We start from the raw sequence: 22,995 nt of genomic DNA on the forward strand, positions 1-22,995 counted from the left end.
CACTTTAAAAAACTTTGACGAAAAATTTGATACTTTGAAAAACTTTGGCGAAAACTTTGAAACTTTGAAAAACTTTGGCGAAAACTTTGACACTTTGAAAAACTTTGGCGAAAACTTTGACACTTTGAAAAACTTTGGCGAAAACTTTAATACTTTGAAAAACTTTGACGAAAACTTTGACACTTTGAAAAACTTTGGCGAAAACTATGACACTTTGAAAAACTTTAACGAAAACTTTGACACTTTGAAAAACTTTGGCGAAAACTTTGACACTTTGAAAAACTTGGGTGAAAACTTTGACACTTTGAAAAACTTTGGCGAAAACTTTGACACTTTGAAAAACTTTATCGAAAACTTGGATACTTCAAAAAACTTTATCGAAAACTTGGATTCTTCAAAAATCTTTATCGAAAACTTATATACTTCGAAAAACTTTATCAAAAACTTGGATACTTCGAAAAAATTGAAAAACTTTATCGAAAACTTGGATACTTTGAAAAACTTTATCGAAACCTTGGATACTTCGAAAAATTTGAAAAACTTTATCGAAAACTTTGATATTTTGAAAAACTTTATCGAAAACTTGGATACTTCAAAAAACTTTATCGAAAACTTGGATACTTCAAAAAACTTTATCGAAAACTTGGATGCTTTAAAACTATTTAAAACTTTATCGAAAACTTCAACACTTTGAAAAACTTTATTGAAAACTTTGATACCTCAAAAAACTTTATCGAAAACTTCGATACTTCAAAAAACTTTATCGAAAACTTGGAAATTTCGAAAAACTTTATCGAAAACTTGGATACTTCGAAATATTTTATCGAAAACCTGGTTGCTTTAAAACTTTGAAAAACTTTATCGAAAACTTTGACACTTTGAAAAACATTATCGAAGTCTCTGATACTTTGTAAAACTTAATCGAAAACTTGGATACTTTGAAAAACTTTATCGAAAACTTTGACACTTTGAAAAACTTTATCGAAAACCTGAAAAATTTTACAAAAATTTATCGAAAACTTTGTACTTTGAAAAACTTTATCGAAAACTTTGATACTTTGAAAAACTTTGGCGAAAACTTTGACACTTTGAAAAACTTTGGCGAAAACTTTGACACTTTGAAAAACTTTGGCGAAAACTTTGACACTTTGATTTACTATAGTATTTTTTTGTTAGGGAAAACCCGGTTTAACAGTCTCCTCGAATGGACCTGTCTCCTTGTCCCGAATTTAAATCTGCGACGTGAGGATTAACCTCTTACTCCAAGACTCTAAAGCAGATCCTGGAATCACTGCGTCTCGCTGGCGACGAAAGCAACACGTTAATTTAATATATAGCTATTATTAAGAATAAACATTTTAAACAGGTTTGCATTCACATTTTAGGAATATATGTACATTCGTAAGAAATATCCTTATATATTTTTTTAAAACGCATTAATTCACCGTTGACTAAAGTTGCAATTAAAAAAGACAGGGAGTCCCGTCTTAAAATAGCTGCAGAACTGTAGCTCTCTGAAAAAAAATAGTGTGTAAACTGACAGAGCTACAGTACCACCCTTTTGAAAAACTGTATTTATTGCGCACAAAAACAGGTAATGTTCCTTGATATATTTCTCTATTTTTTTAAAACTCTCATCAAATACATATCACAAAATTGAAACCGTGTGTTCCATATTCGTTCACTATAATTCTTTTTAATTGCTCTCCCGGCCCTGAATTTGATATCATCGAAAATTTTGCATATTTATAAAGCCATGTTGGTTTGTAAAAATAGCTGGGTCCAACGCGCTACGTACCGGTGAAAACTACGAGAGTACTTGATAGAAGAGTAAGGAATTTACTGAAATCTGGCTTTTTTGCAATTGAAGTATGAATTTGGAATAATTAATCCTACACCATGCGAATTTTTTTTTGCAGCAATAAGTTTATCTTTTTTTCAATGGGTGGCCCTGTCGCTCTCTGATCTGTCAATATATAGTTATTAGGAGAACTACAGTTCTGCAGCTAGTCTTAAAACACATCTATTCAATAGAGTTTTATACTTAACGAACAAATATAAAGTAGTTCAGGTGAATGTAAACATTTTACTTATTTTTCTTACATATTGTTTTTATTCTATTATTTCATAATTTATCCATTTGCTAACTTTAAATTTCATCATTTATTGATTTTTTTTATAATTTGGAAATGTTGTGACTTCAGGTGAAATTCTTAGTTATCCGCCGGAAGTCAGATGTCTACTGTATTGTTTACTGTTAAGTGATCAATATCGGCTGAATCTCAATGAACAATCTCACAGAATCATAAGGGACAAAATCAAAGATAGATGTTTTATAGATCTAAATGATGACGATTTGGTAGATCTTCCTGATGGAATCACAGAGACTCATAAAGGTGTTATAACCTTTATATCAGAGGACATCCGACATGACGTCATGAACGCCTTTGTTACGGAGTGTCTGGTGGAGGAGAGTGATCTGGAGTTTTTCCTGACCACGGCGTCACGTGACGTGATATCAGAATACTGCCGGACCTGGTGGTATACGAAGAGTAGGGGAGAGAGATGTCTGTATTTACCGGACAGTCCGGAGAAATTGTACTACCTCTTCATAGACAAACTACAGCTGGACATTATTACACACTGTACTGTGTCTGACAGGGGGATTCATGGAAGGATCAGTCGACTTTGTGAGTATATTTTACCACTTGTACATGTGTAACAAAAATTATTTATTTGAACTTTTCTTTGGTTTAAGTTCTATTAGTCATAGACTAGAAGAGCTTATGCGATAGTAATTCGTCCGTCCGTCTGTCTGATTGTCAGTCTAGGTGTCTTTGTATCGTTTTTTTTTTAATTTCGATGAACATTGTTGACTTGGTTACAAAAAAATAAATATTTTTGTGAAATACTTTCAAAATGTTCTTTCCTACATTTTTGTTCTGATTTTAATATAAACTGGCACACTATTAGACAACACTAATATACATAATTCCTTATTTTGGTTTTTGATGTCGATGAACAGCGATGTCATGGTTGCTAAAAATAGAAATTTCTGTGAAATGCTTTAAAAATCTTTCTCCGAATACAGTTCTAGTCTGATTTCATTATAATGTGGCATGTAGGTAAACTGCACTGAGATGCATATTTGTTTTTTTTTTTCATTTTGATGAGTGATGTTGCAATTGTAACTAAAGTAAAAAAAAATACTGTAAGATTTTCCTAAAGCTATTCCTTCAGTTGTTGTCGTTTATTGCAATATATTGCCCCAAAAGGAGAATTAATCAAGCTTCTTTATTCTATTAATAGCAGTTTGAAAGTTTCAAGTCGTAACTGCCATTTTTCTCTTCCTTTGTTAGTAGTACAGACCAATCGAGCTTCAGTCTTGACAGAAACTTCTGGTTTTTAAATATGAACATGTATTGGTGTTGTATGCTAATTATAGTAATATTTTTATGTATACATATTAAGAATTTCTTTATCATTTATTTTGCAAAAATAGTTTTTAATTATTCAAATGTAATGTAAGAACTACATGTGCATGTAAATAGGTACATAAAATGTAATCGCATAATATTTCTAATATTTGAAACAATATTATAACATGAATTATACAATATTTATTTGAAATATTCTGTCACACTTGAAAATAGTTAACATGTAATCAATAGGTATTGAGGAACTGTTCTGCGCAAATATTAAAGAAAGGCATCCTCTAAGAGATATTAAAGTACATAAGCCACACTATTATCCTTCAAAATTTTACAGTCAATCTGATTGGTTTAAAGCATGTCACATGATTGTACAGCTGTTGTCACCCTTTAAACGACAATGACATAAAGCTGGCATACATGGTTACAACGTGTTGTCCCCCTTGAGATGAAAATACAAGATTTAAAGCGAGATAGTTCTAGTTTATAATTATAGGATGGTTGATCCATAAGTTTGTGGAATTTCCTTCTTAAATATAATTGCGATTTGTTGAAAGCAAGCAAAATGTATATTTATGATATAAAGTCATTATGCAAAAATATTGGAAAATAACTCCAAATTCGAATTACCAATGTCACAAGAACTTAATCAAAATGGATAATTATCGAATGCGGAGTAGACTTCGGCGTAACGTTAAAAATGTCACGTCACGCTATAAGCGCACCTCACCCCTGACTTATTCAAATAATTCCATGTATTTCTACAGAATGCTGCCTTTTCTTCAATTATTACGCATAAAAATTATGGGTATCCTTTTGCACCGACTTATCTTCATAATAAACTCATAATTAGAATACTTTCGATCCTTCCAAATGATGTTCTAGTTTCGGTAGCAATTTCAAGCACAGAACGTTATCGGCTTACGTCCATTAACACTTACATGTAATTTGCCAACAAGGAAAAAACAAATTCTCCGAAAGGCGGCCACACCTTTAATCAATCGCGATGGAAGTACTATTTTTCTTAAATTTCTAACGGCACTGGAAAACTAGTTTCTTAATGCATTTTTCTCCAGCCTGTATAAGTAGTATACATGTTTAAGTGAGAGTGTTCATGAGATTTTCATAAAACTTATTAATTGACTGAAAATTGACGTGATATTACAATGTAAAGATCATCAACAATTCATCGACTAATAAATCAATTTTCCATTAAAATCAGTATGATATCACACAAAAGAGTCATGAGAGGTCAAGCAGTCGTAAGAATGACATTTTCGTTTTATATATCACTAGCTAAGTGCGGTTATTTTTCATTTCACGTATTAAGAATTTAGATGATAAAGAGCGAGTTCATGTCTCACCCTGATTATTAAACACCCGTTTCTATGGAAACTGCTCTAGGGTTTCTATCATGAACATTTGAAATATTTTTATAGAAAAAAAACAATAAGTGTTTATATTATCATTTGTACATTGTATTTTTCAATTATTTTTTCTTAGTAACAAATGAAATATGAAGAAATTTCGCAAAAGGTTGGATAAATCCAAGTACATGTACATGTACTTCCCAGTAAAAAAAATCTCCAGATTACAGTTTTTAGCAGATTTTCCTTGTTTTATTTTCTTGGTTTTGCTAATGTAAGACGTCCAAATGAATAAAATTTATCATTTATCATAGGTTTGCCTAAAATTATTTTTCCGGAACAGATACAGAGGTGACTACAGCCTTTTCAACAGTTGTTTACAATGCTGTTTGGAGTGTTAATAGTCATAATGCCGCTGCACTAGCACTGATTCTTTGTTGAATATTCCCTCAAATCCAGTCAATATGTAGTGTTATACCCTTTTTGCGTTTCTTTAGTTATATTGGTATTATAAATAGACAATATGATTAAAAAATATATTACTTTTCTTAAAAAAAAATGTGTATAAAGTATGCATTTAAAAATGTAATATTCCTTAAAAAAGTTGTTCTCCACCTAATACATGTAGAGAAAAAATATTAATGCCCATAAATGTCTTATAACCCTATAAGGTGAGGAGCAGGAGAAGGAAGGAGGTACATGTACATGTATGCTGTCAAGAGTCATGTCCTTCACACTAAAACTTAAATGAGAAATTGTCTTGAATTATATTACATTTATTATCTGGTGTATGATACAAGCATTGAGATCTCGTCTTTTTTTACGTTTTCTACTAGAATTATTTTATCATGTTTTTGTTGATGTTCTAATATGTGTACAAAATATAGATCAAGCTTTTAATGTTTTGAACACTCTATTTTTTTTGTCAGTGCTGCAGATGTACATGTATATTGTATCTAGTTTTAATTTTGTTTTTAAAACATAATAGTATATGATTATGCACTTATTTGTCGCACATGAAGGAATTTTAAGTTTGAAAAAAAGTTAGCGTCAAAGTTTTAAAAAAACGAAAAAAAAAAAAGAAAGGAAATATACCTATTTCTCAATTTATCCAAAAATCATAGAAAAATAAGTACAAAATTAAAATATAAACAGTGCAACTATTGCAGGATCTAAAAAAGAGAAAAACATAAAACTGAACAGACTCGAAGGAAACAATATCAATTGGGGGGAGGGGGGTAGTACAGCTTAACATTTTCAGTGGAGGGAGGGGGCCATTATCAACCAACAATCATTCCTTGGCAAACAAAAGGGTCATTTTTAATGTAGGGTGGCCACAGCCATATAAAGTATAACTACATGTGAACGTTTTCCTTAGTTTTCTATACTTAGTAATGATGCTTTAATTATTTTACGTCAACTTATTACTAACATATTTTAGAGAGCTATATGCAAAAGTTTGAAGTTTAAACTTAAGTGCCTGTCTCAGAGAAAACCATGCAAATTGAAAAAAAATGTCCAGATGCATTATAGTAGTAAATTTAAAAGTGACCCATACAAATAAAGATTTGGTCCAAATGACCTAAAATACGATTTACATTTTGTCGTAAGTTGTTGCTATTTTTAGTAACGGGGATTATTTGTTTTCCTATAAATAAGTGTAAAACGAGCATTGACATTCATTGAAAATGATGCATTTTAAGTGCGTCTTTTAAACATATATGCTATAATTTTTATTTCAATGTTGCATATGTCATGAAAGTGCAATAGTAGTTAATTATACTCATTAAAAAAAAATTACATACATGTTTTGTATTTAGCCACATTATATCGGGGAATATACAAAGAATCTAGATGTTAGCAATAAAGGCTTTTTTTTCAAAGTTTGGTTAAACGTAACTTGAAGCGAGGATAATTTTTTTATTTGAATTATACTGTTTTGAATTTATTCAATATAGAAGAAAAACATATTTAAAAAATGTCGTTGGCAAACAACTCTGCACCACAGAAAAAAATTCCAATTACGGGTGAATTTTTCAATATTAATCTTGAATTAAAACATGCCATTTCATGCTAAAAAATGTTACATAAATGATTAAATGGTATTTTCATAACATAATAATTTTTTATTAATAGAAAAGAAATCTTTTTTTAATTTAAATGCCTTTAATTCTAATATTTAGATTTTTTTGCATTTGCCTAGTCAGAGTTTAGGTCCCCTTGCGCAACTCTCCTTCTTTAAAGGTAAATAATTGCACAGGAAAATGTCTATGGGGAAATATTAATAATGGCACATAAAAGCAGGCAACTTTCTATGGAAAAACTCACATTTTAATGCAAACAAAATGAGTAAAAATTCACAAGGATGTGATTTTCATAAATTTTCCTAGATTCCGTGTCATGAAACAGAGGAATATCTCGTGTAGTTGATTGTGACAGAAGCACTGAAAAACGTCTAGCATGTTTGAAGTTCTCAGAGTGTATTAAGTCTTTTTTGTCAAGCCTGGGACACCGTAAACTTGAAACAAGCTAGTTCAGAGAATTTATATGTCTTCCGTAAGGGCAAATGTAAACAATGCGCAGTTCGAGGGGAGGGGGTGGGGAGACGGATCCCCTTGACTGAATTTGTAGAATTATCAAATGTATGTACGTGTAATCCGAGATTCCTCTGATTCTAAACCCCGCTTTTATATTATGACGTAGCAACAGGGGGGCCAGAGGGACCCTGCCCCCCCCCCCCCCCCCCCCCCACTTTTTTTCCCAACCTTACTCATGCTATAGGAAATGTCAATTGAAAGCGTGGTTGGCCCCCTCACTTTTAATGATGAACTGCAAATGTAGTATTAGAACTGGTACTTAAAGTAGTTGAGACTGAGGAAAAGTTTACCTCCTCCCCCCCTCCACCCCCCAAAAATAGGATTGTTCGACTTCGGGTAATTTTTTTTCATTTTTTATTTTCCTTGTCAACTTTTACAGGTAAGTAAAAAAAAAAATTCTCTGGCTGCCCCCCTTTCAAAAACGATGCTACGCGCCTGTGACTTGTGCGAGAAATCTCGGATTAGTATACATGTATACTGAAGCAAGTAAAATATCCCAATATGGATATTTATAAAGATTTGATTGCTTATTACCGGCCGCCAGGAGGCGGTCGGTTATATGATATGAAAGTTTTAAGTCGCTGTGCGTTTCTGCGGAGCTAACAATTTAAATAAAAATATTCAACATCATATCGCCGGCGTTTATATATCAAACAAATTTTTTTAAAAATGTTTAGGAAAAAGCACAATAATCGTAAAATTCAATTTTATAAATAATGGGGTAACTATTTCATCCAATCCTGATTGACAAACTCTGATATAACTGAAGTGCGGAGAATATTAGTAAGAGTGTTAGGCATAGTCTAAAACAAAGACCGCGTTGTAAATCAACAATTTTACTTTCTCTTTTTAAAACAGGATCTGCTGTATTAATTTGAAATGAAGTGTATATTTAAACATTTCCTCTAGGTGTTTTTTCAAAAATATGATGAAATATTGATTTATTAAAAGCAAAGAATATTACGACATGTTGGTCCAAGAGACTAGGATAGAGCGCGTTTTTAATGTGCCAAACATTTTCCCGCCACATCTCAACACCAAAACAAAGAGATTGAAAGTAAAGAAATGTAGTGGTGGATCTTGAAGGAGTTTGGGGGGGGGGGGTAACATCCTATTAGAGAGAGCGAGGGTCCCCACAAGTTATATATTTGTTGCGTTTTTATTAAGGTAAAACTATAGCTAAATTTAAACTTTAGTTTTGTACTTTTAATGTAACTACTTAAACAGCAAGTTAATTGTACCAAACTGAGTGCAGAGACGCAGAGGACTATGCATAGTTTATTTTGCCTGTACATGTAATATTATACATGCATTATGCAATCGGCATTGTTGCATGCATTTCTTTTTCATGTCACGAGGATATTTTAACAGATAAATATAAGATTTTTTTTTTAAAAACAGCAAATTTCAGTTTCTGAAGAATTTTTTTTTAAAACAGCAAATTTCAGTTTCTGTAAGGAACTTCAACAGTTATACAACTTGGTTTGCGGCCGATTTTTGACGCTTGCGTCAATATGTTTCTTGTTCTTTTTATGTATATAGAAGATTCTTTTCATGTGGAATAATTATCACACTATAATGATAATTTTATGAGTTTGTACAAGCCATACCTCATAAATTTTTCATTTTATAGGTTGAAAATTATCATTTAGTAAAAAAAAAAAAAATTCGGAAAAAAATGGATCATCCGGGATTCGAACCCGGGACCTCTCACATGTGAAACGTGCCACTACACATCGCAACCGCTTTTACCTGGAGATAATTATATGCAAAGATGAAGTCACATACACTGATGTTTATATTCACATTCGATAATTGTCAAAATTTTATACAATGCATGGTGTCTAATTTAACCTTTAATAAACAGTTCTAATAGATGTAATAAGAATATAAAACCCGCCGAGAACCTGTTTTATACGTAATAACTCTCCTCATGCCCCTGTGCTAAAAATAGCAACATGTAATACAATAAATACTAATAAAACAAACGAGGAGGGGGGGGCTGAGAAGGGTGAGAGAGGTCCTAGAGAGTTTTGCAAAAGCTGAAAATCTTCTTGAAATATCGCCCGAAAAGGATAGTGTTACACACAGACAAAATGTATAAATTTACAACCATGAACTTCGAACGTTTGACTTCAAAATCAATAGGGTTATTCCTTAGGCCACAGGGAGTTGTTCTGTAAAATTTCATTGTAAAACCTTAAAGGGTTCTGGATTGATTGATTGATTGTATATTGTTTAACGTCCCTCTTGAGAATTTTTCACTCATATGGAGACGTCACCGTATGCCGGTGAAGGGCTTCAAATTTAGACCTTTACTCGGCACTCAGGGCCATTGAGCAGTGAGGGTTCTTTATCGTGCCAGCGCCTACCGTGACATGGGACCTACGTTTTTTCAGGTCATATCCGAAAGACCCGTGACTCACTTCTGATGCCGAGTGCTTGGCTAAGGAACAGTCACTGCCTTTTTTGTCCCCCGCTTTCGCGAAAGCGAGGGGACATTAAATCTCATTCGTCTGTCTGTCTGCCCGTCAGTCTGTCCGTCACAAAAACTTTAACCTTGCCCATAACTTTTGATTTGGTGGAGCTATGACTTTCATATTTCACATGTGTATTCCTTGTGACAAGACCTTTCTTTGGGTACCACCAAATTTGACCTTTTGACCTTGACCTTGGAGTGTGACCCACTTTTAAACAAAAATTCCACACTTTTACTTTGACCATAACTTTTGAATAGGAGGTACTAGGACTTTCATATTTCACATTTGTATTGTTTGTGGCAAGACCTTTCATTGGATAACAACAACCTTGACCGTTTGACCTTGAACTTAAAGATTTACGTACTTATAAAAAAACTTTAACCTTGACCATAACTTTTGAATGGTGAGGACTAAGACTTTCGTACTTCACATATGTAATCCTTGTGAAAAGACCTTTCATTGGATACCAATAACTTTTACCCTTTGACCTTGACCCTGAAGTTTTAACTACTTTAAAAAAACTTTAACTTTTGTTACAACTTTTGAACGGTAGACACTAGGACTTTTATATTTCACATATGTATTCTTTGTGGCAAGTCCTTTCATTGGTAATCAACAACTTTGACCTTTTGACCTTGAACTTAAAGATTTACGTACTTATAAAAAACTTTAACTTTGACCATAACTTTTGAACAGTAAGGGCTAGGGCTTTCATACTTCACATATGTAATCCTTGTGAGAAAACCTTTCATTGGAAATCAACAACTTTGACCCTTTGATCTTGACCTTGGAGTTGACCGAGTTTTAAAATACTGTTTACTTTGGACACCGAAAGCGGAGGACTACAATTCTTTGAATTTGCTTGTTTATTACGTCTAAGGTTTGACGCGGCGCCGGGAACGAGAATCGAACCCGGACCTTCCAATCATGAAGCGAACGCTCTACCACTAGACTACCGTGAACGGTAAAGGGTTCTCGAGATATCCTGTGGAAACAAAAGCGTTACAGACAGACAGACAGAAAGACGGACGGACAGACAGACCCAAATTAATATCCTCCACTTTTTAAGGACATTCGCAATGTGCCTTATCTACCGATAACTTTTCAAGATATTCTTAATTAAAGATTACATTGACATCAGATGTTCACAGGCAAAAAATCAACATGCACTACCAGGGTTTTTGGGAAGATAACAAATTATGAAAATTTTAGCTTTATTCAAAGAAAAATATACAAAAATTACAAAACATAAATTCCAGATTTTTTACCCCATCAAATTTGTTTTAGAAGAGGTGTATACATTTATATGTAGACATTTAAAGCATTGCACACAGGTCCTTCATTTAGTGGAACTCTTCAACTCCAGGGAAGAACCCAATAATGTTCAAACTATGTTGCTTATGACCTTAAGCGGGGGACAATTAATTATGATTCATGTAAACACCTTTGCCCTTGAAATTTACAATAATATTTTATTTCAAAGTATGATGACAGGCACTTAGCATCGTTTTTGAAAGTAGGGGGGCCAACCAGAGAAATTTTTTTTTTACTTACCTGAAAAAGTTGACAAGGGAAAAAAAATCGAAAATTATATTCATCAAAGTTGAAAATCCTATTTCGTCCCCCCCCCCTTGTTGCTACGTCCCCGGAAGAATGTGAGAGAACAGTTAATTGTCCAGATTGTGTTTAATTGTAGAAGAATTCAAGTTGAGTTGAATAGCTAACAAAGAAGATAGTGTACATATTGTTTCATTCGTCAAAAAAAATCAAGTCATTGCACCTCCTCCATAAAAAAAGCAGTTGTCTGAAATATCTCAATGTTTGTATCGATGAAATTTGAAATTTATAGAAATTGTTCCTCTTAGGGGATGACTATTTGATTCTGAAGGGGGTTGGCAAATTTTTTTGAGACAGATTATTTATTTTCATGCCAGTCAAGGGAGATCATTTATTTTCAAGACAGATTATTTATTTTCTTCTTTGTACCTTTTTAAATTGATATCTTCAAGTGATTATCATGGGCGGATACAGGATTTGTGATTAAGGGGTGGGGGGTGGATAACTTTGTATAGACAGGGGGTCTTGGGACCGCCAAAAGGCCCCTAGTGGGTCCAGGACGAAGCTCTTTGTAGGGACCCAGGGGTCGAAGCCCCCTAAAGCTACTGGTGTTTTGTGTATTCTAAGAGAAAAACTAAGCACGAAAGTAGTAGTATGTACCGAAGTATGACATTATTAATGCTAGTCATATCATATTTATTTGATTGAAGGGGGTCCATGGGGCAAAGCCCCCGGACACCCCTGGGTTTTGTGTATTTTAAGAGTAAAACTAGGCACAAAAATAGTGGTATTGTACCAAAGTATGGCATTATTAATATCATTATTATCATACTTTGACAATTTTAATTTTGACAATACGTCCCCCTTCAATTCGCCAGTGATTCTTAAAAAATGAAAAAAAAAATTGGGCTACATTAACATTGCAACAGTGAAGGTATAATTTTATTTACAAGAAAATTTATTTTTTGTGGTGCATAAGAATTGGCTTGTATTTAAGTGATTCATCACACCAACTGAGTGCACATTGTCGTGTAGGTTAACTTAACTGACTACTAGTATCCAGTTTGTACCGCAAGTATTGTCTTATCAACGATGTTTTGTGGTATTGGTCATCATGGCCATACATTCATCTTCTTTCTTCTCACATTTATATAAAAAGATTGCCAATCGGATTGATGCATATGGCCATTGCGTTATGTGCACAAGGATTTTTTTTATCTCATTTTATTAATACTATTTAGTTCTAAAATGGCGAGCGAAGCGAGCCAAAAGAAATTGGTGAATTGAAGATGGCGAGGTTAATTAAATTACACTGAAATAAAAAAGGTATTTCTCACAATATTTGAATATTACGGTGGTATATTTAGGACACGCAATTATTTTTTTTCTAAATACCAAAAAAAAAATTATCTTGTGAAAACGACATAATTATCTTGTGAAAACGAGATATTATCTTGTGAAAACGAGATATTATCTTGTGAAAACGAGATCAACGCAAAATATAATATTGTGCTTTTTAGTTGATACATTTTGCCTTATTATGCCCCCACTTTCCAGAAAAACTTCTCGAAAATTGTTGTTACATGACTGTACTAATGTACATCCGCCCTTCCGTCTGTCACACTTTTCTTCCCTGAACTCCTTCTACATTTTACTCAGTAGCCTAATTAATCTTTTACGAGATGGTTAGGGGTGTCATGTAGATGTGCAGTAAGATTTCGGAATTTTGATTTTGACCCGGGGCTTAACTGGGGGTCGAAAAATGACATTTCTTATGCAGAACATCCCCGTCTTTCCTGAACTCCTCCTTCATCTTACTCAGTATCCTAATCATCTTTCAAGAGATGGTAGGTGGTTCATGCAGATGTGCAGTAAGGTTTCGGAATTTTAATTTTGACTCGGGGGTTAAGAAGAAGGTACAGTTTGGGCTTTATTGCGCCTTAAAAATTTAACGTTCTTAAAAAGTGATGATATAAGCTTGAACAAGAGTTGAATATATGAATATGATAAATCATTAAAGAATATGGCATGAAGTAAGACCATTCTGAAAATATGACGTAATTAATTTGGTACATTTCTAAGTTTAATGCATAAAAGCCTCAAAAAGACTCATTTTTTGCTTATTTTCCTTCAGAAAATAGTCTCTGCCACCGTCGCCCACTTCAATTTTTGGATATATTATGCAAATTGCTTTGAAAAATCACATATCTCAAAATCTTTACGGGCGACGGTGGCAGAGTATGTTTTCTGAAAGAAAATTCCACTGAAAATTGATGTCTTCTGCAACTTTTAAAGAAAATATGGGAAAATGAACGAGGTAATGACGTCACAATTAGCATATAGGAGGTCATATGAGAAAAACGATTTGTGAATTCTTACTGCAGGGAATTCGTATGATTCAGAAAGAATGAATTTTGATTTCTTATATCACTTTCATATTTAAGAAAAATATCAGGCTTAATTTGTATTGAAACTGTACTTTCTTCTTTGGGGGTCGAAAACTGTTGTTTTTAATGAAAAATCCCCATCTTTCCTGAAAACATGATACATTTTACTCAGTAGCCTAATCTCCTTTAAGGAGATGCTTGGTGGTGTCATGCAGATGTGCAGTAACCTTTCAGAATTTTCATTTCGGTTTTTTGGGTCAATTTGGAGGTCAAAAAATGGTGTTTTAATGCCAGAGCCCCATTTTCCCTGAACTCATCCTACATTTTACTCAGTAGCCTAATCATCTTTTAAGAGATGGTACATTTGTAGGTGGTGTCATGTTGATGTGCAGTAAGGTTTAGGAGCTTCCATTTAGGCTCAAGGGGTCAATTGGGGTCGAAAGATGATGTTTTTAAAATGCAAAAAGCCGCGTCTTCCCTCAATTTCCCCTACATTTTACTCAGTAGCCTAATCATCTTTGAAGAGATGATAGGTGGTGTCAAGTAGATGTGCAGTAAGGTTTTCGAACTTTTATTTTGGCCCAGGGGGTCTAACCTGTGCCCATATTTGTTTTTATTTTTTTTTAAATATTCCATATGTTTAATCACCCTACTTCCAAAAATTTCCCTAATATTTTATGCATTAATTGTGTATGTTTAAAATAGTTTCAGAATTTGCATTTTCATGTGGATGCCAAAAAGGGGCAGGTTAAAATGGCCCCTCCCTAGCCCAGGGGCTCATGATTTGTACAAAATTGAATCTACATCTCTTAAAAATGTTTCTATATTAATCATGCTCTTGTTGTTTTTGAACAGAAGAAATTTGAAGATTTGTTTCCTTTTTTTCTATATAAAACTTTGATCCCTAATTGTGGCCTGACTCTAGCCTCTGGGGTCATGATTTGAAAAACTAGAGTATGTCTATATGACATGAATGTCCCGCCGAATTTATATAACTAATGCTACAGGAAAATTTATATAAGTGTATAAAGTTTGATGAACATATCTTGAACATTTTCTTTATAATTGAATCTAAAATATATATAAATTGGATATACGAGGGTTTTCCCAAAAAGTCGTAGACAGGGAAAACAGTTTAGTTTCGATTTGCTTGATTAAATTTCTTTCCTTGTCATAGCAAAAAAGTAACATTTTATTATCACGCCTTCCATGTTTCAGGATGATATCTCATCGCAGTACAGTTAACGCTACAAATGGAAATATCGCCGATTTTTGAAGATAAAAAATACATACTATAAGAGATGGGCGAGTCTTTTTTAGGACTTTATTGATATCAAAAAATGGTATGAGGTTTAAATCTAAATGAAGGGGACACTTGGATTTTTTATTTAGACTTGCCCGTGATTTTGACGTCACTTTGACGTCATAATGAACATTTCCCGTACAAATTAGGTCCCGCCTTCTTACTTTAACCTTAACTGTGCTGCGATCTAATTTGAAAATTCTGTAAAAATAAAGAAAGAATGTAAGTGTACACTGGCACACGAAGGCAAGCGTAAATTACGCCCTTTATAATTTCTTGATCTTGTTGTCTGCTTCACTCACGTCTATTAGCATTTAATATATTTTTAAGTGATAGACCTTTTTTTACAGGATAAAGAAGCTCTGTTGAAGAACCTGCAACAAAAACTTCCGAAAGAGTCCAATTTCTCTCAATATATAGTGGAGAAAAACTGTTATTGTACATATTTTCCAGTTCAACCAATTCATGATCTACAGCAACATATTTTTGACATTGCATCTCGTCATCGATGGAAAGAAAATATTCCCAAGGAGTGGTCCTTCTTTGAAATAGAAATTAATCAAAAGAAAGAATCAAAGAGGATTTTAGACATTGAGAATTTAACAACAAAGCTTACCGGCAACAATGACCAAAAGCAAGAGGAATTGAAATCAAAGAAGGATATGTTACGATATTACCATGACGCAGGGAAGGCTCTGTATTTCAATGAGGAGGGACTTCAGCAATATGTCGTTATTGACGTTCAATGGTTTACTGATGCTTTCAAACACATTATCACTGACAAACTTCATTTTAAAGATATCCCTGCTGCACAGGAGGATTGGAATGAATACTACAACACCGGAAATTTAAGAAATGAACTTCTAACAGAGATCTGGAAACAGGAAGATAAAAGATTTAAAGATCAGTTGATGGAAGCAAACAATAAGGATCTCTATTCCTACAGTAAAGAATATGAATTCGACTTTAAAGTTGATCCCCGATATCTTCTCTTTCACAAGGAAGTACTACTCAATTTTATGCAAAGACTTGGTTTGATAGCTGTTGGTCAAAACTCCCATTATGTTCCAAGCATGAACCGTAAGGAAATAGAGTCAGCAATTCCAAAGCTTATTCAAAGATCGGAAAGTAAAACATCTGTTTTAATTTACAGACTTAGGTTCTTGCCATTCTTCCTCTTTTTTCGTCTCGTTGTATCTTGTATGCAGTTAAAAGGTTGGGAAGTACTAATAACGGATGAAACATCATGTCTATACAGAAACGCAGCTTTGTTTTTTGTTCATGAATATTATGTCGTCCTATCTGTAACAGAAACATCAATACAGTTACAGGTATTTCACCCAGTTCCAGGGCGCTTGTTAGGAAAAGATGAAACTTACAAAATTCAGAATACTATAGAGATTATCTTATATGACATTTCTGGAACCTTTCACAGAAGTCTGTTGTACGAAATAGGTTTTAAATGTCAAGAGGAAAGTGCATGGATGATTGCAGTGGATATAAACGGACAATTTGTTAAAGGCAAATACGTAAATGAAAAAGATGGTAAAATTATTTGTCCATTGCATCCAATTAAGAATCGGTATTTCATAAACATCACCAAACTGTCAGAATTCTGGAACTTACATGGAGATGAACAAAATATTCTATAGCAGAGCGTGAGAGTCCACCGGTAATAATAACCGTGCCTCTGATCAGACGTTGCGGTTCCGGATTGCTAAGAACAATTATCGTTTAAAAAATAAAATAAAAATGTTATCAATTGAAGATATCACATTAATGTTGATGACTTTACATCGATTTCAGGTATATTTTGTGTCCGAGTAGACTATGAAAATTAGAACGCACTTCTTGTATTCAATATAAGTTGAAGGATTGGAACCGGCTTTTTTATGATTTAGTGTTATCACTTTTGTCTGCCAATCATTGTTCATTCATTTACTGTTTATGCAATGTTTTGAGAATGTCATTTTTAAAAATCTAAACAGCATAAATAAAGAATTATAAGAATTATAACGAAATAAACTTAGATATGCAAAATGTTCAGAACCAGTAGATACTTACAGTGAATGACATTCTCATGGTAATTCAAGATAGACGTGCCTACTATCGGATGAGTATCTAGATATTTCACATCTTAAATGATGCTGAATACATTGCATTTTTAACGATTTGGGGTTTATACAAAAATGTTTATATATCCAATGTCTTTGTCCGAGATAAAATAACAAATAGTTAATGTATTTTATTTCATATGTACTGATTAATAAATGGGCGCGGTTAGGGCCATTGAGCAGAGAGGGATCTTTATCGTGTCAACAGCTGCCGCTGACACGGGACCTCGATTTTTAAGGTTTCATCCGATGGACCCGCATTTTTCACTTCAAAGTACTGAGCACATTGCGAAGGAACAGTTGCTACCCATTTTATCGACTGGGTCAGTCGCGGCCGAGATACGAACTCACGACCTCCCGATCATGGAGCAAGCGCTCTACCGACTGAGCTACCGTGAACGGTTTTTATTATTCAAAATTATATTCTTTGTTTTAAAGATACAAATGTAAATCTTTGGTTGCCTGTTACAGCTTCATCCTCATCCCGGGCTTTCAGGTTTTAAACATCAGCCATGTGCTACTTATCCTAATCAGGCTTGAAACGACTTTTTCAGGTCAGTAAAAATTTAAAAAATCTTAAATTTACAACCTGAAAATGGTTTCATTCCAATATGAATACTTTTGACTTTATCCTTTTTAGGAAGTTGAATTTTTAATATTTACTACTATTTTCCTATGCAAATATCCACATCTACAATCCTTGCTTACCTTACCCAGTTGTAATGAATTGAACAAACGTGAATCTATACTATATGAGGTTGCTTTCAGATTAATATTTTCACATTTGTTATATAAAAGAGATATGATTTCCATTGCTATAAACACCATGCCCCGGCGAATTCGCACAATAAGTTGCTTATTACTTCGAATGACGCACAATGCATGAAATATAAAACAATGCATGAAATATAAAGAAGGTCATTTGAAGAACGTAAGGTAAGAACAATAAGAAAAACAAATTTTAAATACATAAATAGTTGTAATTTTTTACAAAAAAAATGTTTGTGTGATTCACACACCATCTAAATTCAAACCCAGTTAGAAAACACTTTTCCAGATATATAGATTACCTAAGGCTCCGAAGTGCAAAGGTCACGCAAACTTGTAATGATCACGCCAAAATACAAAGGTCTGTACCAAAACTCGGTGGCTGAGAGTCTTTACGGACAAGATCAGATGGTCAAAAAGAGTGAGATGGCTCGTTTCCAATGAGACAGGGTGCACTAAAGTTTGATGAAATTATACTTCAATGCCTTACTGTACAGAGAAACAATAAATATATATGACATTACAGTGCTGTAAGAGTGATTTGCTCATTAGAAATGTCAGAGAAATATCTGTCTCTGATTTTGCCCTTTGTGATTCTGTGTGATTATTCAATTAAACTAAAACGATATTTCTCAGATATAAGTAAACAATAAAGTATACATCCGACTTCCGGCGGATAGCTAAGGATTCTACCTGAAATGACAAACAAATAAATAAATTAAAAATCACACAAATAAATAAATAGGTAGCTAAATAAATAGATAAATAGAATAAAATGTCAACATCTAATTGAATTAACCGTTCACGGTTGCCTAGTGGTAGAGCGTTCCCTTCGTGATCGGGAGGCCTAGGTTCGATTCTCGGCGCCGCGTCCTACCTAAGAAGTAAACAAAAGTTAGTGATTGTTCCTTCGCCAAGCGCTCGGCACTAGAAGTGAAAGTCACGCGTCTTTCGGATATGACCTTAAAAACGTAGGTCCCGTGTCACGGTAGGCGCTGGCACGATAAAGAACCCTCACTGCTAAATGGCCCTGAGTGCCGAGTAAACGTCTAAATTTGAAGCCCTTCACCGGCATACGGTGGCTTCTACATATGAGTGAAAAATCTCAAGAGGGACGTAAAACAATATACAATCAATCTAATTGAATTATACTTTATTTTTTTCTTAATGTATTCAGTCCTTTTTGACTGATGAATTGCCTCTACAATCAACGGAGAATGAATTCGATTAAAAAGGGATGTGGAAAAGATTTATTAACAAGTGCATACATGAAATGCGAATGCAAACCTGAAAAAAATGATAAAATAGAGTTGATTTACATTATGTCCAATACTCTGTTACATCAATTGGCCTAATGAGAGACAGTGTGCTAAAGTTTGAAATTATACGCCAATGCCTGACTGTACAGAGGAACAATAAACGTAAATGATGTCACAATTATCAGACGCAATCCTTGGCCTTTCTGCTTAGTATTCAAAAATCATAAATTCAGCATCTTTCCTCGCATGCAATTTTATTGAATTTTCTTATTTCTTGTACTACCGGATATACCAATCATTATAGTTAGTCTTCGAGCACTACTAGACAGATAAGATTCTATTTGATAACAGTGAGGAAAATAGACGTGCAAGAGAGATTAGGGATAGAAAGATGGTCACAGAACATTATCCTTAGAATTTTTATGCCTTTAATTATTTTTCAAGTTCGTTTTGAAATGATGCCTGTAACATAATCATAATCAAGTTTTATTCAAAGAGGGAAAATATTATACATGTACACATTTATGTGAAAGTCTGATATAATGGTGATTCCCTTCTGAATTTACCCTTTAAATCAGGTAATGACACTAACCTTACCGATTCAATGTATAGCTCAACGCACTATTTTAGTTCACATGGTTTTATGCACAAATTAAGATCATTTTGTTATGATATAATATTGTGTATGGAGACAACAAAATACATTTTAAAAGTATTTGTTTACATTATTTGAGTTTTATTTCATTTACTAAAACAAAGTTAACACATATCATGTAGAAGAAGTTTGATATATTTATGGCTTAAAAATAAGAACTATTTTCATTTGATTTTTTGTGGATTCATGCGAATTGCAACTATCTTTTCATCCTCTCTTTTGAAGGAATAGCTCTTGGCAGAGAGTTATACAGGGAAACGGTACAGCTACTGTTACTTGTATTTACTATACATTTTGACTCTTCAGATCATGGTGATATTAGTATTTTTCTTTTGTTTGACTGCTTTGTACGTTAATAATGTGGGATTTTTCAGAGTCACCTTCTAAAATTTAAAATCATGAGAGAATCATACCACTGCAAAATTTCAACGTTTCAAACCATAAATGCAGAAGAATTTTCATTTGATAAAAGGATTTTACTATTTAAAAAAAAAAAACAGTACTTCATTATCCCACCCTTAAGAGTGGTTTTCTTCTCCAAAGTTATCACTTTTCGGCGCTACATTTCGACAAAACCAAATGGAGTATAGTAAATGAGCAAATATTTTTTTAAAGATACTCACCGTTTAGAAGAAATTTAAAATTTTCAACTACATGGTATCAAGGAAAGGTCGTTTTGTACGATTTGTAAAAACCTTTGGAAGAATCATATAGTCGAAATATCATACCATTTATTTATAAATTCTCCTTTAAAACAATACTATATACATTTAACATATTTATGATTTTAAAGACAGTTATGATTGACATGATATGCATACTTAACGATGGGCTATGTCATTGCACTGCAGTTCGAAAATTGTAGTTTTTATTATAAAAATGTGACTTTAAGAGAATCCTATCCTCAGCCAGGAAGGACGACTCTTTAATTTATAATTCAAATCAAAAAGTCTCAAAATGAAACTTGAAAATTAAATCTTTTCATGCAACAATTTTCATTACATATCTATTAATGCGCTTCAAGGTTCTTTGAAGTTCTCAGAAAGGTCTAATAAAAAGTCGAAATTTTTACCCCGTGAAAGCATTTAAAAAATAAGATATGTCAAGAAATTGATGTTTATTGTAATCTTACCACAGATACCAACGTATATCAACTTGATATGATATTAAGAGTAATTTATGGAGCTTTCCAATGATGGAAAAATCTTTATACACTTTGCATTGAAAAATGATCAAAGAAAATAAAAGAAATTGAAGTATATTATATATATAAAAATTGTGGAATTTCTTCAAAAGCCTGAATACCTATGATTTTTATTTTCAAAATGTGTTAATTGGTCGAATTTCAATTGGAAAATGCATAACAGGTGTTTTTATTCGCAATTCCTGAAAATATATTTGAGATTTACTAATGTTCCTTATATAATGTAATTAACTTGGAAGATGATGTTTGAAGAATTATTATGGGTAAAAACACGTTATTTTGAAAATTCAGAGACATTTTTGCGAGCATTTTCAATTAGTTAAAGTTTGATTTTCAGAACCTGAGGATCGGAGAACCTTAATTTATGCGAAAAACCATGTAAACTTAAAAAGTGCGTTGAGCTGTTACATTATTTTGAAATGATTTATATGAATAATTACCCTAAAAGCATAAGACTTGTGTAGCGCCTAAGGGGAAACTGTCCAAATATATACATATGCACTTTGCCTATTCCATTTTACAGTACTTCTTTTTGTCGTTTGTGAACACCCCTTCAATCCTTGAATTTCAAATATCTTTTCAAGAATTATAAATAAAATCCAGAAAAGGTTTTAAAAATATCTTCCTTAAACACTGTAATACATGTATTCACAGTTGAAAATGTCTTTCCTTATATGGCAATACTAGATTGATTGATTGTGTCTTGTTAAACGTCGCTCTCGACAATTTTTTACACATATGGAGACGCCACCATATGCCACTGAAGGGCTTCAAATGTTAATCTTTACTCGGCATTTATCGCCATTGAGCAGTGAGGAATCTTTATCGTCCAAACGCCTGCCGCTGAAACGTGGCCCTGGTTTTGAAGATCCCATCCGAAGGGTCTGCAACTTTCACTTCAAAGTACCGAGTGCATGGCCCTTTAACAGTTGATACCCACTTTATCGACTAAGTCAGCCGCGGCCGAGATAAGAGCCCACGACCTCCCGATCATGGAGCGAGCGCTCACACGACTGAGCTACCGTGAAGTGCACACCATACTAGAGAAATTACATTCAATTTTCTATAGGTACATGTAACTCTTGATGGCTCGAACTTCGATCTCTCGAAGTTTTTGATTGCTAGAAGTGAGTCTCTGATCCCATTTTTTTCCACTATATAACTAAGCAAATTTACTCCTCATTTCTCGAATTCATGCTCTAACCGCCGAAATATGGCTAAAATATTGCCGCCTCGGCGTTAAACAATATAAATCAATCAATTCATGATCTCTCGAAACACTTGATCCCTCAAAGTCAAAATGCAGACCCGCTATCCATATTCTATTGAAATTTATTCTCGATACCTCGAAGTGACTATGTGTATACAAAGTTACATATATAGCAATTTTACGTTGAACATTTAATGGCCCCATGCAGAAGACGCGGATAAACGTTAAACGGGATGTTTATACATGTATCAGTAATACTGCAAGGTGAAAATTGATTTATAATTAATCTTATGAAGTCTATATGTTATTAAAATAATATCAATAACTGTGTTACGATAAGGTAGAAACGCAGTGTCACTAATTTTGCAGATTACAAGACGACTGGCATATATATAAAAATAAATTTTTATTTCGAATCAGTGTCAAAGTTTATTGATTGATTGATTGATGGTATGTTGTTTAACGTCCCTCTCGAGAATTTTTCACTCATATGGAGACGCTACCACTTGCCGGTGGAGGGCTACAAATTTTGTCCTATGCTCGGCACTCAGGACCCTTGAGCAGTGAGGGATCTTTTTTTGTGCCAGCACCTACGGCGATACGGGGCCTCGGTTTAAACGGTCTCATCCGAAGGACCGGCCTCCAGGTCCAACAGTGGTATTC

At 33.5% G+C, this 22,995-nt stretch overlaps 1 protein-coding gene across 1 annotated transcript in view; it reads left to right on the forward strand.

Annotated features, from left to right (window-relative positions):
- The window catches only part of LOC134276605 (uncharacterized), a gene marked incomplete at both ends in the record, with an annotated part of 25,483 nt that extends 8,816 nt beyond the window's left edge, over positions 1-16,667 (forward strand). Inside the window, 3 exons of the mRNA XM_062758839.1 lie at positions 2,205-2,690; positions 15,576-16,250; positions 16,434-16,667. Of these exons, the coding sequence (XP_062614823.1) occupies positions 2,205-2,690; positions 15,576-16,250; positions 16,434-16,667 (1,395 nt within the window). The remainder of the gene's footprint in view (positions 1-2,204; positions 2,691-15,575; positions 16,251-16,433) is intronic.
- Between the last annotated feature and the right edge of the window lie 6,328 nt (positions 16,668-22,995).

Source organism: Saccostrea cucullata, unplaced genomic scaffold (genome assembly GCF_032062105.1).
Source record: "Saccostrea cucullata isolate Sc308-1 unplaced genomic scaffold, CSIRO_AGI_Scuc_v1 ctg6962, whole genome shotgun sequence".
NCBI lineage: Eukaryota > Metazoa > Mollusca > Bivalvia > Ostreida > Ostreidae > Saccostrea > Saccostrea cuccullata.